At 39.6% G+C, this 18,459-nt stretch overlaps 1 protein-coding gene across 1 annotated transcript in view; it reads right to left on the bottom strand.

Annotated features, from left to right (window-relative positions):
* ATSEC20 (Sec20 family protein) overlaps positions 1 to 2,294 on the bottom strand; it is a 159,397-nt gene extending 157,103 nt beyond the window's left edge. Inside the window, exons 1-2 of the mRNA XM_089386314.1 lie at positions 1,712 to 2,294; positions 1,519 to 1,588 (exon numbers count right to left, since the gene is read on the bottom strand). Of these exons, the coding sequence (XP_089242440.1) occupies positions 1,519 to 1,588; positions 1,712 to 2,001 (360 nt within the window). The 5' untranslated portion in view covers positions 2,002 to 2,294. The remainder of the gene's footprint in view (positions 1 to 1,518; positions 1,589 to 1,711) is intronic.
* Positions 2,295 to 18,459: the final 16,165 nt, after the last annotated feature.

Genomic DNA, 18,459 nt, shown 5'->3' with positions numbered 1-18,459 from the left:
GCTTATTAATATGTAAACTCCAATATATCATTGAATGTTAAATGTTCAATGATGTGCATGTTTAAATATATAAAGTTTAAATCATAATTATTTTAGTTTTCTTGTTTAAATTTCAAAAATATACAAATTCAAATATATTATAATTTAACAAATGTAATATTTATATATTATGTATATAAATTATAATATACCCCCGACGAACCCACACACCCTGTTTCCAAAAATGACATACCCGTCTCCATCCCCGTACCCGTCCCCGACCCCGAACCCATGTTTCTTGGCAACATAGCCCAAAAGCCATAGCAGCCGGAGAATGGTAGTTTGGGAAGTTAATGTTCCAAAGCCTAAGCCACATGCATATCGAGGGTTGGGCAAGTCTATGATACAATGAGAAGGACGATCCTCCAGCTACTTGAGTGATCCCAACAGTTACATGATTTTCAATTTTCTTAAAACTGATGGTACTTGCCATGATAGCATTATCAAAGTTTGGACTTGAGGGTTGGGCAAGTCTATGATACAATGAGAAGGACGGTCCTCCAGCTACTTGAGTGATCCCAACAGTTACATGATTTTCAATTTTCTTAAAACTGATGGTACTTGCCATGATAGCATTATCAAAGTTTGGACTCTTGGACATCTTTACTTGCCCCGACTGGCACTATGAGATTTTTTTTGACTTCTTGTCAGTCTAATTTATGCAAATTCCGCTGGGCTTGCCACATTTTATTGGAAAATTTTGAATTTTGGCTGTTTAAGGACTGCTAATTAATCGCAGACTCGCCATTTCAGAACTGGGCCTAGTTATACAGGTAGAAATGGACCTTGAGAATTTATACTGGCAATGTTATATGCCAGATTCGGCCACGCAATGTTACATGCCAAAGTCCAGATTATGCCAGCATCTCCTGAAATTCAAAACAGAAGAGACAAGAAGGTATTTTGCAAGATTCAAACAACGGAAACATAATAGTGAATTTTATAATTTTTTTGGTCTATCAATTATTTACCAAATTTCATTGTGGCTCATTTCATATATAAGGAAACTTACGCTTTCTGATATGCTTTATGGATTATTTTTTGGTATTTTCTTTTATCTTGAAGGTGCAAGATCGCCCTTTCCCAATTGGGATTAATTGTCTGGAATCATATCAAAAGGAAGTTGTTTTATTTTAGCATTTTTTTATATCTATATTTTTGGAGCAAATTGGACCTTTCCAATTTGAATTAATTAATTAGAATAGTATCAATACATCTTGCCAGCTTCCAGTATTCAAATCATAATTCTTGAGAAGCCATGAAAAAAGGGATATTTATTTTAAGACAGACTTGCCTCTAATCCAACTGCAAATGAAAAGTTCGGGCCACAAGTAGTGAATATGTCACCGAAATATTTGAACCCTGAAGCAAGCAATAATAGTGTAGGACGATTTCCCCCATCCGGCAAGCCACATTTTGAAAGCATTTTCTTTTGTAAAAATTTATAATGTTAGAGTTAATGGGCGAATTTTTTCCTACCTCTTCCTGAACAGCTTTCTTAATGTTCTCTTTGGCTTTTAAATTCGCATTCCTTAACCTCAAGTGGAGACTGCAAAACTACAAGAGATCAGTCATTCACCAAAATACAGAATAAAAAAGAACCCAAGATTCTTCCATCAAACCCTATAACGGAGAATTTGGTCTTTAAAGTAAGCAAAAACAGAATACCCACGCCTTGTACTGATTGTTCCATTGCTCCAATGTGGCGTGGCAGGATTCAATCTGCTCATCTGTGGGCTGTTGCTGTGCGAGAAGGTCTAAGCGTAACCTCGCGGATCGCATTTTAGTAAGGCAGTCCTGCACCGTGGCATTCAACCTGGGAAGGTTGTTGGCCTCCGCTGTGCCTCCCGAGATGCCACAGGTCTCGATTGATTCAACGCGCCGAGAGGCTTCGTCGAAGGCTTCGCTCCATTCTTTTATTACTTGCTCTGTGGCAGCTACCACGTCGTCTTCCTCCGCCATTGACAGCAAAAGAAATAGTCACAGAAATCAGATGAATAGAGGCTGAGAAATCAGATGTGCAAGGACTGAGATTTAACGGACCAAAGCCTGTGTCAGCTTCGACGAGCATCAAAGGAAAACTCCGTAAGGGGTGAAGGATCTATAGCCAAAGGGTCCTGGCACGTATACTCACATCCCAATCCCAATCGAAGCTTGTGTCAGCTTCGACGAGCCTCAAAGGAAAACTCCGTAAGGGGCTAAGGATCTATAGCCAAAGGGTCCCGGCACGTATACTCACATCCCAATCAGTGGTAATAAAAGCAGTTTTTTTAGCAAAGGTACCTCCATTATATAAGATAGGAGTCTGGTATTTTGAAGCTTACATATCTTGATGTATTGCTTCTTATAAATGGGGTGTATTACTTTTTCTGGCAAATATATTATTTTGTGTGAAATTTTTAATTAATGTCATTATAATAATTTTTTTATAATGAAATGTTTATGTTTTATTATTTTAATCATAATGAGAATTTGTGTATTATATTCAAGTTGGTATCTCGACACATCATGAATTACATAGTTATATCGACAATATTCTTATTGCTCTTTCTTAGAAATTACATAGTTATACCGACAATATTCATCGACAATATTCTTATTGCTCTTTCTTAGAAATTACATAGTTATACCGACAATATTCATATTGTTTTTTTTTATCTAAAAGGATTTCAGATTTATTTTTTTCTCAAAAACAATGTTTAACCATCAAAAGGGAAATTTTGTACGTGTAAATCTTACAAAATTGTTCGACCTGGAGTATGCCGTAAAATTGTTTCTGCTTGGCTAAGAGCTCGTCTTCCTCGGACATAAGGAAACAGGTTAACGGCCCAAGACCCAGAAGCATCTGGCAGGAGTGATAACCTGCTCCCATACGGACCACCAGCGGGTTATTACAGGTGGCGTGGTTTTCCTTGATAACGGTGATGAGTCAAATCGACATTCGCGGATAGCAGCCAGAGATGGCTGTCCTCACTGTTGGTTTGACACCTGAGTTTGATAGGTTTTGCCACCTTCGAAAAAAAAAAAAAAAAAACCATACAAAATTGCTTTATTAAAAAGCAGAAGTCACACAACATTTTGTTATGAACTTATGACATAATCTCTTATAACAATGAACCCACTTAAGCCTTGGGCAAGTTCTTTTACATTAGAGTAGTTGAATGTGATGTGATTATTTGAGGTAGCAAAATTGCTTGAATCATGAGTAGGTTAATTTAAATCTAGACAATTAATTGTATTTAGATTATTTGAATTAGTTGAATCATCCATGTTGAGGGATAAACTTTTGACATATGCTTGAAGTTCTTTAATCTGCCTCCAAATTATATACTTCATCTTCATTTTTATTTGTTTTTAATTTCACCTCCTCGAGATTTTCCATCATGTTACGAAACCACTTCACAAAAAGATAGAAAAGATAGATAAACGCCTTCAAAATAAGCCTCTTCGAGGGGGCAACCTCTTTTACATTACACAAATGAACAATTCTTGGATGATACAAATGACAAGACCTCATTTCTATATATAGGAGTCTAAGGAGTCATAATATAATCAGAGCCGACCTAACAATAATAATGCAAGGGCACAATAATAACAATATGGGGACTACATGAGGAGCCGCCACAGAAGGACCTGACTAGAGGACGTTGCAGGAGTCAGCGCGAGCAAGGCTGAAGACGACAGGATAAGGAAGAGAATCGGGCAGGAGGGGCAGACCCGATTGCTGCGTTTTTCACTTATTGGGCCAGGATAACAACAGAGAGACAGGAGCTGAGGGGAAATGGAAGAGCCAAAGGGGGGGGGAGAGATCCCCTCCTTCAAGAATGTGGTAACCGGGGAGAACAGCGGGAGTGGAATGAGGCATAATCAGAAGGAAAGCCACGCCCCAGTCATGGGCAATTTATGGCAGAAAAGGATGAAAGGGAAATGTCTACCGCGGGCTCAAAAAAAACCGAGATATGTCATCCCTTGTAATAAGCTGGAGGAATACAACTGTTATATGAAGGACCATGCCCTGATCTGTAAATTCATTGGTTATTGGCCTTCGGAGAAGGAGCTACACCGGTGGATTGACCAGAAATGGAAACCTCGAGGTCATATAGATCTGAAATTGGGAGCCAAAGGGTTTTTCACAGCAATCTTCACGAACGTGGAAGACAAGAACAGGATATTTGAAGAAGGACCATATTTTTTGAACAATGCAGGTCTGTTCATGAAATATTGGGAGGAACGATATAGCCCAGATAAGGAAAAGTTGTTGGATGCACCAATCTGGGTCAGACTCTTTGGGTTGCCCGACGAATTCTGGGACCCTGAAATATTAGAAGGAATCGGCAACTCAATCGGGAGTTTTGTTAAGATTGCAGAGGCTACAAAACGGGGTAAGTATAACTCCTTCGCAAGAATCTGTGTCTACATGAATTTGGCGGAACCCCTTCCTGAAAGCATTGAGTTGGAATATCATGATGAGGTTTGGCAACAGCCAATAGATTACGAACACATCCCTTTTAGATGCCGAAACTGTCATGAATACGGCCATTTATACAGGCAATGCCCGTTGAACAAGGAGGAGGAACCAAAGAAAAGTCAGGAGGAAGTGTCTGGGGGTTTTCAGCAGGTTACAAGAAGACGAAGGCAAAATAAGGAAGGCCCTAGATCGCAACCTCAGGGGAAACCTGCTCAAATGTCAAGCCAGAACAAATTTCAGGTATTACAGGATGGCAATGAGGATTATGAAATAAATTTAGAGGATGATGAGGATCCTGGGAACATCCCAATGGAAATTGTAAGGGAAGGTAAAGGAAAGGAAATAGACCCAGGAAAAATCGATGGAGAACGAACGGAAGAGCAGCTGGAAGATACCGCAATGCAATCACAAATGGAGGTGGAGAACCAGGCAGAAAACGAGGTTGAAGAGGAGAGAATAATGAAAAGGCTTCTTCAAGAATGGAAATACCTTGACAGCAGATTCATACCTGAAAAGCAGAAACAGCTGTATAAGGAAGTATTCCAGAAATATAAGGAGAAAAAAGGGGAGAATATAGTCAAGCAGGTGATGACCGGAAATGATCAGGGGATAGGACTGATGGGAATGGACAGCTCTGGCAAGAACAGTAGAAAGAGGGGTCGTAAGACAATGAGCGAAACCATCCAGACGGTGGGAGAAGAGTTGATAAATTCAGGTAAGGTGATACCTCTGTCAGAGGTTTTTTTCCCCTCCTATCAAAAGTTTTAAATGATTGTCATCAGTTGGAATATCAGGGGTTTAAACAGTAAGGGTAAACAAAGGTACATGAAAGACAAGTTGAAAAAAGAGAAACCTAGCATTATGATTTTGCAGGAGACTAAACTATCGGTTCAACAACTTGAGGGTATTATAGGAAAAAATAATCTTCATTACGAAGTGATGGGGTTGGATGCTATTGGATCTGCAGGAGGTATAGCAATTTTGTGGAACCCTAACGATATCATCCTGGATAGATGGACTAGTATGAGTAGAATCCTTACTGGTCAGGGTAGGATAGTGGGAACCAAGGAGCAGGTTGTTGTTTCAGGGGTTTATGGCCCCCCCTCCTTAGGTGAAAAAGAGAACTTCATAACAAGCATGAAAGTTATCCGTAGATTGTATCCTGAAGCTGCCTGGATCATAGGGGGTGATTTTAACTTAATCAGGTCCTTGGATGAGAAAAAAGGAGGAGTGAGGAAGGTGGACCAAATCATGGATAGATTCAATGAGACGATAGAGGATTTAAGACTAGTTGACATTCAAACTATCAATGGGATATTTACCTGGAATAACAGGAGAGGAGGCAAAAACCAAATCGCTTCTAGGCTGGACAGATTCCTAGTTTCAGAAGCTATCATGAATAAAGACATTTTTGTAGAGGCAAAGATTATACCTTCCTTGGGGTCTGATCATTGGCCGATTAGATTAGAGATTGATATCAAAAAGAATCGTGGGAGGAGACCTTTCCGGTTTGAATCTTTCTGGTTGAGAGACCCAGAATTCATCAAGAGAATCGAGGAATGGTGGAGACAATCTTCTGTGCAGGGTAAAGGAAAAATGCAAACGTTCCAATTAAAACTGAAAGAGCTGAAGGGCAAAATTAAAAAGTGGAACAAAGAAGAGTTTGGAAACATCTTTGAGGATAAACAAAAATTAGAAGGAGAAATGGAAAGCATTCAGCAAAAGATGATAGTGGAAGGCAGGACAGAGGATAGCATCAACAAAGAAGGGGTCATCCTTGGGAAATTAGAAGAAAGACGAAAACAGGAGGAGGTTCTATGGCGACAGAAATCTCGAATAAAATGGTTAAGAGAGGGAGAACGAAATACTAAATTCTTCCATCAGGCAATGATTAAACATAGACAGAGGAACAAAATCCTATCCATCAAGGATAGGAATGGAAATAGAGCTGTGGAGCAAGAGGAGATTGAACAGGTTGTTGTGGATCACCACAAAGAAATCTTATCTGAACCACAGGTTGATAGATCTAGAGCTATTCAGGAAATCTGCTCGGCCATTCCCAGCCTAGTCACTGAAGACCAAAATAAGGCTCTGATGAGAGCTGTGACCCTCGAGGAGGTAGAAGAGACGGTGAAAGCAATGAAGAAGGGTACTGCCCCGGGCCCAGATGGCTTCACAGTAGACTTTTACCAGGCGGGATGGCATTTCTTGGGGGGAGAGATCCTTGATCTGGTTGAAGAATCAAGAAGGAATCAAAAGGTATGGCCGGCTCTCAACTCTACCTTTTTTGCTTTAATTCCTAAAGGTGAAAATTTAGAGGATGCAAATGGCTTTAGACCAATAGCATTGTGCAATGTTATTTACAAGATTGTAACGTCCCTGATAGCTAAGAGATTAAAACCCCTTCTAGACCAGTTAATATCTACAGAACAAACTGGTTTTGTTGAAGGAAGACAGATCCTTGATGGTCTTGTTGTAACTCAGGAAGTTTTACACTCTCTTAAGGTTAAAAAACAAAAGGGCATGCTGATTAAGCTGGACTTGTCTAAGGCTTATGACAGATTAAATTGGAATTATCTGGGAAAAGTCCTAGAGAGCTTTGGGTTTAATAAGAGGTGGATTGCTTGGATCCATAGTCTGATCTCCTCTCCAAATTTTTCTATCCTGGTCAATGGAACTCCAACGAAAACTTTTAATGCTTCCCGGGGAATTAGACAAGGAGATCCTTTATCCCCTTTTCTGTTCATCCTTGCAGCTGAAGGTTTGGGTCGCTTTATTAAACAAGAAAGAGAGGCAAACAGGTTGAAGGGTCTCAAGCTATGGGGGAATAATTTGCCCTTAACCCACCAACAATTCGTGGATGACATTATGCTTTTTGGAGAACCAACCGTCAAAGAAGTCAGACATATCAGAAGAATTCTGGATTTATTCGCAGAGGCATCTGGCCTGGAAATCAATAGAGACAAATCTTGTATCTTCATATTCAACACGGTAGAACAGGTAAGAACCCATCTCACCAGACTATTGGGTTTTAGAAGAGGGGAATTACCTACGAGGTATTTAGGTAATCTTCTAGACCTCACCTCTAAAAAGATGAAAAACTGGCAGGGTGTCTTGGATAAATTGAATGCAAAGGTAGCAAACTGGGCCTTCAGAGCTTTAAACATTGCAGGTAGAATAGTCTTGGTGAAATCTGTCTTGCAAGTTATCCCAATTTATTCTCTCTCGATAATGGCCGCTCCTTTAGGGGTTTGTGCTAAAATCATAGAAATCATAAGGAACTTCATCTGGAGAGGGTCTGACCAAAAAAAGAAGTGGGCTCTTGTATCTTGGGAACAGTTAACGGAGAGAAAGGAGAAAGGTGGTTTGGGGCTGAGAGACCCTGAAACTCTCAACAGGGTCCTGGGAGCCAAGTTGTGGTGGAGGTGGCTCAGGGGGGGCAATGATCTGTGGAAGAACATATGGAAGACTAAATATAACATGCCTGATTCAACGTTAGAGATCCTAAGGCAACAGGAAACGCCTAAAGGTTCTTCTATTTGGGACCTGGCTCGCCAGAACCGGGATCTGGTGGAAAAACATGCTTTCTGGGAGATCCGTGGGGGAGAAGAGGCAAACTTTTGGGAAGATAGGTGGCAACAGAGAGAAAGACTGAGTAGAATCCAAGATCTTAATCAAATCCGAGCCAGAATAGAAGGAAACAGGACTTGTGTTAGAGACTATTGGAAAGTTCATACTGTGGAAGAAGGGTGGAGAGTTTGGATCGATCCAGTGGAATGGGACAGGGAGATCGAACAAGACCTGCAAGACATATACAAAAAAGAAGTTGGATCCAGGAAAATCAGAGCTCGTGATGGCCAAGATATCCTTAGGTGGGGGAATTCCATGAAAGGCCTGTTTACCACCAAAGAAGCTTATTACTTATTTGATCCTCAGAATGGGGATGTTGGAAACCTGGATTGGAAAGTTGTATGGGAAAATAATTGGTGGCCAAAAGTCTCCATATTCATATGGTTGGCTGCAAAAAATAAGATCCTAACCTGGGATAGAATCCAGAAAAAGGGCTTCAATGGGCCATCGATATGTTGTCTCTGCAATAAGGAGGGGGAGACCAGAGATCATCTTCTGATCAAATGTCCGTATTCTAAGAATCTGTGGGTGAACATTAAGCGGACCTTCAATAAACCAGGATTTGTCATCAGTGATTTTAATGAATTGGTCTTCAAATGGAATAAGGAAGTCTTCCAATGCAAGGTCGTTAAAAGAGCCTGGAATCTTATTCCGGGGTTTGTTATGTGGATGATCTGGAAGGAGAGAAACCGGAGGATTTTCCAGAATTTGTCAAAGGATCCGGAGACAATCTGGGTAAAAGCTGTAGAGCTCATGCGGGAAACAGTTCTGGTGGAAAGATGGTACGAGGATGATTGGAAGACAAATCAGGAGGAACAAGAAATTCTGATTAAGTTAAATTTAAAACTGGAGATGGTCCATCACAAGCTCTCCGTCCCTCAGGACATGAGGAGCCCGAGCCCTGACAAATTCAGTTATCCCAGGGATACCTTTGTTAAGTTAAATTTCGATGGGGCTTCGAAAGGAAACCCAGGAGAAGCAGGCTTCGGAGGCATCTTCAGAGATAGTAATAAACAGGTCAGATGGATATTCGCAGAAGGGGGAGGAGAGATGACTAATAATGAAGCTGAATTCTGGGCCCTCCATCAAGGATTAAGGATTGCAGTTAGAAATGGTTATTCTAACCTGGAAATCACGGGAGATTCTCAGATTGCAGTGGACATGGTGAGGAAATCAAATAATGGCAAGAGCTGGGAAAAAGCCACCAGTAGTTGGCGTACTGCGGGTATCGTTTAGGATATTGCAGTTCTCTTAAAAAAGATTGAGTATAAGGTAGTAAATCATGTCCGCAGGAAAGGTAACCAGGTGGCTGATTACCTGGCCAATTGGGGCAGCAGAGGGAGGGGTAACAGGATTGACCAACAATGGAAGGCTGTGTGTGGAAACAGCGAGTGGAAAGAGTTGGCTGGGATCATTAACTCGGATTATGACCAAGCCACATAAGCACCTTGTCGGATCATTGAGCTGGCATGAACAAAGGACGTGGAGATCCCGATTTTTTATCAATGATCAATCGGGGAAGATTAATGAAATGATGGTTGAGTGCAGAGCTGTACTGTGGCAGTGTGCGAAGGTAATGGCACTCGATCTTGCTCAGGGTGAGATCATTAATTTGTGTATTTTCAGTGGAGGGGATGGTGGGCTGTCAGAAGCCTCGATAACAAACATTAACCAAGGAATAATTACCATTAATATTGCCAACCGAGCTAGCAACTGGCGGCATTCGTTCGCCGGTGATAAACGGAATGATGAGGTTAAAAATCCTATTTATATCAAGATCGGGGAAGGCGATCGGACATCTGGTTGTTTCCAAATTGGGAGAGGAGTGATCAGGGTGTTGGAGAGCCGTCTGGCTTGGATTGAGCGCGTGGAATATCAGAGACCTCCCAGTAAAGGAAGCGGGCGAATTATGGAGACCAGGCAGCGGACCAAGGAGACTGAGGAGCATCACAGGGTGGCGACGGAGACGCAGGAACAGAAAGGGAAAGGCATAGCCCAGGACAGCCCCCCGACGGAGATTTGGGAAATTGAAGATGAGTCGGAGGAGGAACTTCCGCTGGGTGGTGAAGGAGGGCGGTCGGTCCCGCAGAAAAGGGCTGCTGCTGAGGGACAGCACCAGCAGCGTGGAGGGTTCTCTGAGCCGAGGGGGAAGAAGGAGCGGAGCCCGGGGCTGAGGAACCGTGCGAGAAACTCTGTCGAGGAAACGGAGGCGAGCAGAAAAAGAGGACGGGGCCAGAGGAAGAGGACGCAGGGGGAAGGTGAGAGTTCGGGGCGGAAGTTGAATCCTGAGAAAAAGACAAGGCAAACAGTGAATTATAGACTCAGACGGGCGGAAAGAGCGTTCCAGAGGGATTCCAATCCCGCTGTTCGAAGAGTTATGCAGTTTATGGAGGAGGAGTCCCTCCAGAACCAGTCCGCTGACGAGATGGAAGAATGGGAGTCTCTGCTCCACGACCCTGGTCATACTAGGGGGCGAAGGACGCTCTTTAAACAGTCACTGCACATTTACTGGGTGATGAAGGGGTTACTGGCGAAGGCACTCGAGCAGGTGGCAAAAGAGATGGTGGAGCTGGTCAAGGGAGACCCGGACCTGCGCAGAGAGCTTATCTTCATTCGTGTTGCTATGGAGCGACAAGAGGAAAAGATGGAGGCTATGCATCAACTGCTGAAGAGCATGCAACGAGATGATGCGGGAGGAACAAGTCAACAACCTGACATGGATACTGCCTGATCTAAGATATGCTGGAAAATCTTCACTGCTGTTTTAGCTGTAGTTTTTTGAGATTCTTAGAGAAAGATACTTGTTTTTTGCAGATCAATAGCATTAGGAACTCAAATGACTGTTTAGTAATTTTGGCTAAGATTCTGAGACTGTGGGCCTTTTATTTTTGGGCGGCTACCAGAAACTATAGGTGGTTTATCACCCGGTTTCCCCAAGTGGGTGGGTTCTCTATACTTTCCTGATGATATGTAAAGTTTCAATTTCTATCGAGTAATAGAATGGGTTCTACCTTAGCTTACAAAAAAAAAAAAACAATATGGGGACTACATGGGCACAACAATATAATAAGGGGGTTGTACTAATAACAATAAGGGGTTACACTAGTAGTATATGGACCTAACATGCCCCTCTCCTTCAAAAAGTGTTGTCCTCAACACTTGAGTAGTTCTTGATGCTTCTGTATAAAATTCTTGTCCTCCCATGTGGAATCTTTAGCGAGTAAGTTCTTCCACTTGATGAGATACTCTGAAATTGATCGATTTCGTAGTTGTCGGGTTCTTGTTTCTATGACTGTTCTAGGTTCCAATATGATTTTTCCTTCCTCGTTAAGTTCTGAAAATATTGTTTGAACTCGGATCTTCTACAGCTTTTGAATGAGTGGCCACACTTCTTCATCCTTCTTCCATTCATCCCTTGCTTCGTTTATCCAATTTGGTTGGATAATAGAAACAACACAAAACAATGCTTCCACATCCTCATCTTTTCTTGAGAGTGCATCTGCAACAACATTTTGCTTCCCTTTTTTGTCGATGATTTCGAAGTCATAACCCAACATATTTTTGACCCTTTTTTTTTATTCTTCTAAAGATAATATTTGTTCTAAAAAGTATTTAAGACTATCATGATCCATTTTTACCTTGAAGTGTCTTCCGATTAGGTAAGGTCGCCATTTCTTAAGTGCATGTAGTATTGCCAACACTTCCCTCTCGTAAATAGCTTGCTCGAGATGTAACCGTCAAAATACCCAATCACCTACATCAAAACTTCTTTCACTGTGATGTTGATCTGCCTGTTGTTTCATTCGATTCCGCACCAAAGTGGCATTATCCTTTAAAAGTTGGAGAACTTGTCGCTGATGCTCGATGTAATCTTTCACTAATTAAATATTTTTCTTATTTATATGTCCTTCTATCTTGAGAGTTTGAGGAGTGGCAATTTCTTCCAATGCATTACAAGATATGGTCAGATTCATTTCTTGATGGTCGATGTGATCTTTCACTTCTTGAACATTTTTCTTCTTGATATGTCCTTCTATCTTGATAGTTTGAGGAGTGGTAATTCTTGCCAATGCTTTACAAGATATGGTCGGATTCATTTATTCTTTCTCGATGTGATCTTTCACTTCTTGAACCTTTTCTTCCTCCTCTTCACGATCTATGTAAAATAATTTCTTCTCAGCACACTTATGACCTTTAATGTATTTGTTATCACAATTGTAACAAAGCCCTTTTGTTCTTTCTTCTTCCAATTGTTTTGGTGTCAACCTTTTAGGTTGTGGAAGGCTAGGAGAAACAATGATTCCATCTTTATAGTTGTGAGGGGCAGACTTCCTTGTTGCCATAATTTTGCTTTCCACTTTTCTTGCTAACCTGAATGCCTTCTCCAATGAATCAGGTTCCCAAAGATGAACCTCATGTTGAATGTTATCCTTTAAATTCCATATGGAGACATCAATCCTCTGCTTCTCTGGATTATCATTTTCCCTTATTTTCAATTTTCGAAGGTCCTCAATGTGTTTTGCCATTGAACACTTTTGTTTGAGATTTATCAATTGGCTAAAGAAGGTGTTGCTCTTTGTATCCTCGTAATGTTATATCATTTCCTCCCTGAAAATTGACCACATAACAAGTGGTTTACGATAACAAAGCCATTTTTACCATAAAAATTGATCCGGTTTCTAAATATGAAGATCAAATACGTACCTTTTGTAATAGTTGCACCTCATGTAGATCAAAATATTGTTCCATCTTTAGTATCCAATTTACCGGATCCTTGCCATCAAACTTCCTCATATCGCCTTTTCTTGATTTTAGGGGCTCGATCTTGAAACAACTGTAACTCTGTAATTTCATATCTCCAAGTTCTAAAATTATGTCTTGTAGTAGCCCTTTGTGTTCTCTTTCTAACCCCGCAAGTCTGATCAATATTGGATTCTGTAAGGAAGAGTTATGTCAAATCTCCCACGATGACCTGATTATAACTAGTTTAGTAGAACGTACTTGTACGAAGTGCCACGTGTAACTGTTTCAACCTTAGGATCTGAAAAATATATAACGAAAACTACAATCTGTCCTCTTTCTGTAACTTCTGACGAAATTTCAATCTGATGCTCAGAGAGAAAGGTATGATGATTTTCCCAAGGTCACTTGTTTAGAATGTAATTCGTGAGTCTGCAAAAACCCTAACTTCCTAAGATTATATCTTCGAAAATATGGCGAGAAAAGATCTAAAATTTGGACCCGAGCTTCATTAAGCTTTCGGTTCAAATGTGTTTTAATTTCAGAGTCTGAACCTTCGTAGAAACTATATTATAGCGAAAATTCCATGATGACCTGTTTGAGATGAAATTCTAGAGCTTGCAAAAACCCTAACTTCCTCAGATCATATCTCCGAAAATATAGTGATACAAGATCTGAAATTTGGACCCGAGGTTCAGACCGATTTCTTCTCAAATGGGTTTTTTTTTTTAGCTTTTGAAACTTCGTAGCAAAAAAGTTATAGTGAAAATTCCACGATGACCTGTTTGGAGCAGTGAAACCCTAGAATCCAAAGCTCTGATACCAAATTTTATGAAACCAGCTCACAAAAAGATAGAAATGATAGATAAACGCCTTCAAAATAAGCCTCTTCGAGGGGGCAACCTCCTTTACATTACACAAATGAACAATTATTGGATGCTACAAATGACAAGGCCTCCTTTCTATATATAGGAGTCTAAGGGTCATAATATAATCAGATTCGACCTAACAATAATAATGCAAGGGCACAATAATAACAATAGTGGGCTTCTATGGGGCACAATAATAATAATATGGGGACTAATGGGCACAACAATATAATAAGGGGGTTGTACTAATAACAATAAGGGGTTACACTAGTAGTATAGGGACCTAACATGCCCCTTTCCTTCAAAAAGTGTTGTCCTCAACGCTTGAGTAGTTCTTGATGCTACTTTATAAAATTCCTGCCCTCCGATGTGGAATCTTCAGCGGGTAAGTTCTTCCACTTTATGAGATACTCTGAAATTGATCGATTTTGTAGCTATCGGGTTGTTGTTTTCGTGACTACTCCAGGTTCCAATATGATTTTTCTTTCCTCGTCAAGTTCTGGAAATATTGTTTGAACTGGGATCTTCTGCAGCTTTTGAATGAGTGGCCACACTTCTTCGTCCTTCTTTCATTCGTCCCTTGCTTCATTTATCCAATCTGGTTGGATAATAGAAATAACACAAAACAATGTTTCCACATCCTCATCCTTTCTTGAGAGTGCATCTACAACAACATTTTGCTTCCCTTTTTTGTAGATGATTTCAAAGTCATAACCCAACATATTTGTGACCCATTTTTCTATTCTTCTAAAGATAATCTTTGTTCTAAAAAGTATTTAAGACTATCATGATTCATTTTTACCTTAAAGTGTCTTCCGATTAAGTAAGGTCGTCATTTCTTAAGTGCATGTAGTATTGCCAACATTTCCTTCTCATAAATAGCTTGCTTGAGATGTAGCTGTAAAAATACCCAATCACCTACATCAAAACTTTTTTCACTGTGATGTTGATTTGCATGTTGTTTCATTTGATTCCGCACCAAAGCGGCGTTATCCTTTAAAATTTGGAGAACTTGTTGTTGATGCTCAATGTGATCTTTCACTGATTGAATATTTTTCTTCTTGATATGTCCTTCTATCTTGAGAGTTTGAGGAGTGGCAATTTCTTCCAATGAATTACAAGATATGGTCGGATTCATTTCTTGATGCTCGATGTAATATTTTACTTCTTGAACATTTTTCTTCTTGATATGTCCTTCTATCTTGATAGTTTGACGAGTGGTAATTCTTGCCAATGCTTTGCAAGATATGGTCGGATTCATTTCTTCTTTCTCGATGCGATCTTTCACTTCTTGAACCTTTTCTTCCTCCTCTTCACAATCTATGTAAAATAATTTCTTCTCAACACACTTATGACCTTTAATGTATTTGTTATCACAATTGTAACAAAGCTCTTTTGTTCTTTTTTCTTACAATTATTTTGGTGTCAACCTTGTAGGTTGTGGAAGGCTAGGAGAAACAACGCTTCCATCTTTATAGTTATGAGGGGTAGACTTCCTTGTTGCCATAATTTTGGTTTCCACTTTTCTTGCCAACCTGAATGCCTTCTCCAATCAATCAAGTTCCCAAAGATGAACCTCATGTTGAATGTTATCCTTGAAATTCCATATGGATACATCAATCCTCTGCTTCTCTGGAATATCATTTTCCCTTATATTCAATTTTCGAAAGTCCTCAATGTGCTCTGCCATTGAACACTTTTGTTTGATATTTATCAATTGGCTAAAGAAGGTGTTGCTCTTTGTATCCTCATAATGTGCTATCATTTCCTCCATGAAAATTGACCACGTAACAAGTGGTTTATGAGAACAAAGCCCTTTATACCATAAAAATTGATCCGGTTTCTAAATATGAAGATACAATACGTACCTTTTGCAATAGTTGCACCTCATGTAGATCAAAATATTGCACCATCTGTAGTATCCAATTTACCGGATCCTTGCCATCAAACTTCCTCATATCGTCTTTTCTTGATTTTAGGGGCTCGATCTTGAAACGATTGTAACTCTGTAATTTCAGATCTCCAAGTTTTGAAATTGCATCTTGTAGTAGCCCTCTACGTTCTCTTTCTAACCCCACAAGTCCGATCAAGATTGGATTCTGTAAGGAAGAGTTATGTCAAATCTCCAACGATGACCTGATTATACACTAGTTCAATAGAGCGTACTTGCACAAAGTACCACGTGTCACTGTTTCAACCTTAGGATCTGAAAAATATACAACGAAAAATACTGTCTGTCCTCTTCTTATAACTTCTTACGAAATTTCAATCTGATGCTCAGAGATAAAGGTATGACGATTTTCCCAAGGTCACTTGTTTAGAATGTAATTCGGGAGTCTGCAAAAACCCTAACTTCCTCAGATTATATCTCCAAAAATATAGCGAGAAAAGATCTGAAATTTGGACCCGAACTTCACCAAGCTTTCGGTTCAAATGGATTTTAATTTTATGGTCTGAACCTTCATAGAAACTATATTATAGCGAAAATTCCACGATGACCTGTTTGAGATGAAATTTTGGAGCTTGCAAAAACCCTAACTTCCTCAGATCATATCTCCGAAAATATAGCGAGACAAGATCTGAAATTCGGACCCAAGGTTAAGACTGATTTCTTCTCAAATGGATTTTTTTTTAGCTTTTGAAACTTCGTAGTGAAAAATTTATAGCGAAAATTCCACGATGACTTGTTTGGAGCAGCGAAACCCTAAAATCCAAAGCTATGATACCAAATGTTATGAAACCAGCTCACAAAAAGATAGAAAAGATAGATAAACGCCTTCAAAATAAGCCTCTTCGAGGGGGAAACCTCCTTTACATTACACAAATGAACAATTCTTGGATGATACAAATGACAAGACCTCCTTTCTATATATAGGAGTCTAAGGGGTCATAATATAATCAGAGCCGACCTAACAATAATAATGCAAGGGCACAATAATAACAATAGTGGGCTTCTATGGAGCACAATAATAACAATATGGGGACTACATGGGCACAACAATATAATAAGGGGGTTGTACTAATAACAATAATGGGTTACACTAGTAGTATATGGACCTAACATGCCCCTCTCCTTCAAAAAGTGTTGTCCTCAACACTTGAGTAGTTCTTGATGCTTCTGTATAAAATTCTTGTCCTCCCATGTGGAATCTTAAGAGGGCAAGTTCTTCCACTTGATGAGATACTCTGAAATTGATTGAATTCGTAGCTGTCGGGTTATTGTTTCTGTGACTGCTCCAGGTTCCAATATGATTTTTCCTTCCTCGTCAAGTTCTGGAAATATTGTTTGAACTGGGATCTTCTGCAGCTTTTGAATGAGTAGCCACACTTCTTCATCCTTCTTCCATTCATCTCTTGCTTCATTTATCCAATCTGGTTGGATAATAGAAATAACACAAAACAATGTTTCCACATCCTCATCCTTTCTTGAGAGTGCATCTGCAACAACATTTTGCTTCCCTTTTTTGTAGATGATTTCAAAGTCATAACCCAACATATTTGTGACCCATTTTTTCTATTCTTCTAAAGATAATCTTTGTTCTAAAAAGTATTTAAGACTATCATGATCCATTTTTACCTTGAAGTGTCTTCCGATTAGGTAAGGTCGCCATTTCTTAAGTGCATGTAGTATTGCAAATATTTCCTTCTCATAAATAGATTGCTTGAGATGTAGCCGTAAAAATTCCCAATCACCTACATCAAAACTTTTTTCATTGCAATGTTGATATCTCTGTTGTTTAATTCGATTCCGCACCAAAGTGTCGTTATCCTTTAAAAGTTGGAGAACTTGTTGTTCATGCTTGATGTGATCTTTCACTGATTGAATATTTTTCTTCTTGATATGGCCTTCTGTCTTGAGAGTTTGAGGAGCGGCAATTTCTTCCAATGCATTACAAGATATGGTCGGATTCATTTCTTGATGCTCGATGTGATCTTTCACTTCTTGAACATTTTTCTTCTTGATATATCCTTCTATCTTGATAGTTTGAGGAGTGGTAATTCTTGCTAATGCTTTACAAGATATGGTCGGATTCATTTCTTCTTTCTCGATGTGATCTTTCACTTCTTGAACCTTTTCTTCCTCCTTTTCACAATCTATGTAAAATAATTTCTTCTCAGCACACTTATGACCTTTAATGTATTTGTTATCACAATTGTAACAAAGCCCTTTTGTTATTTTTTCTTTCAATTGTTTTGGCGTCAACCTTGTAGGTTGTGGAAGGCTAGGAGAAACAAAACTTGCATCTTTATAGTAGTGAGGGGTAGACTTCCTTGTTGCCATAATTTTGCTTTCCACTTTTCTTGCCAACCTGAATGCCTTCTCCAATGAATCGGGTTCCCAAAGATGAACCTCATGTTGAATGTTATCCTTTAAATTCCCTATGGAGACATCAATCCTCTGCTTCTTTGGAATATCATTTTCCCTTATATTCAATTTTCGAAAGTCCTCAATGTTCTCTACCATTAAACACTTTTGTTTGAGATTTATCAATTGGCTAAAGAAGGTGTTGCTCTTTTATCCTCATAATGTGCTATCATATTTCCTCTGTGAAAATTGAGCATGTAACAAGTGGTTTACGAGAACAAAGCCCTTATACCATAAATATTGATCTGGTTCTAAATATGAAGATGCAATACGTACCTTTTGAAATAGTTGCACCTCATGTAGATCAAAAATTGCTCCATATGTAGTATCCAAATTACCGGATCCTT

The sequence above is a fragment of the Pinus tabuliformis genome, chromosome Q (genome assembly GCF_031772625.1).
Source record: "Pinus tabuliformis cultivar Carrire ecotype Pingquan chromosome Q, CPIR1, whole genome shotgun sequence".
Taxonomy (NCBI): domain Eukaryota; kingdom Viridiplantae; phylum Streptophyta; class Pinopsida; order Pinales; family Pinaceae; genus Pinus; species Pinus tabuliformis.
The sequence above is the reverse complement of the archived record's forward strand: the minus strand, read 5'-3'. Positions and strand labels throughout refer to the sequence as shown.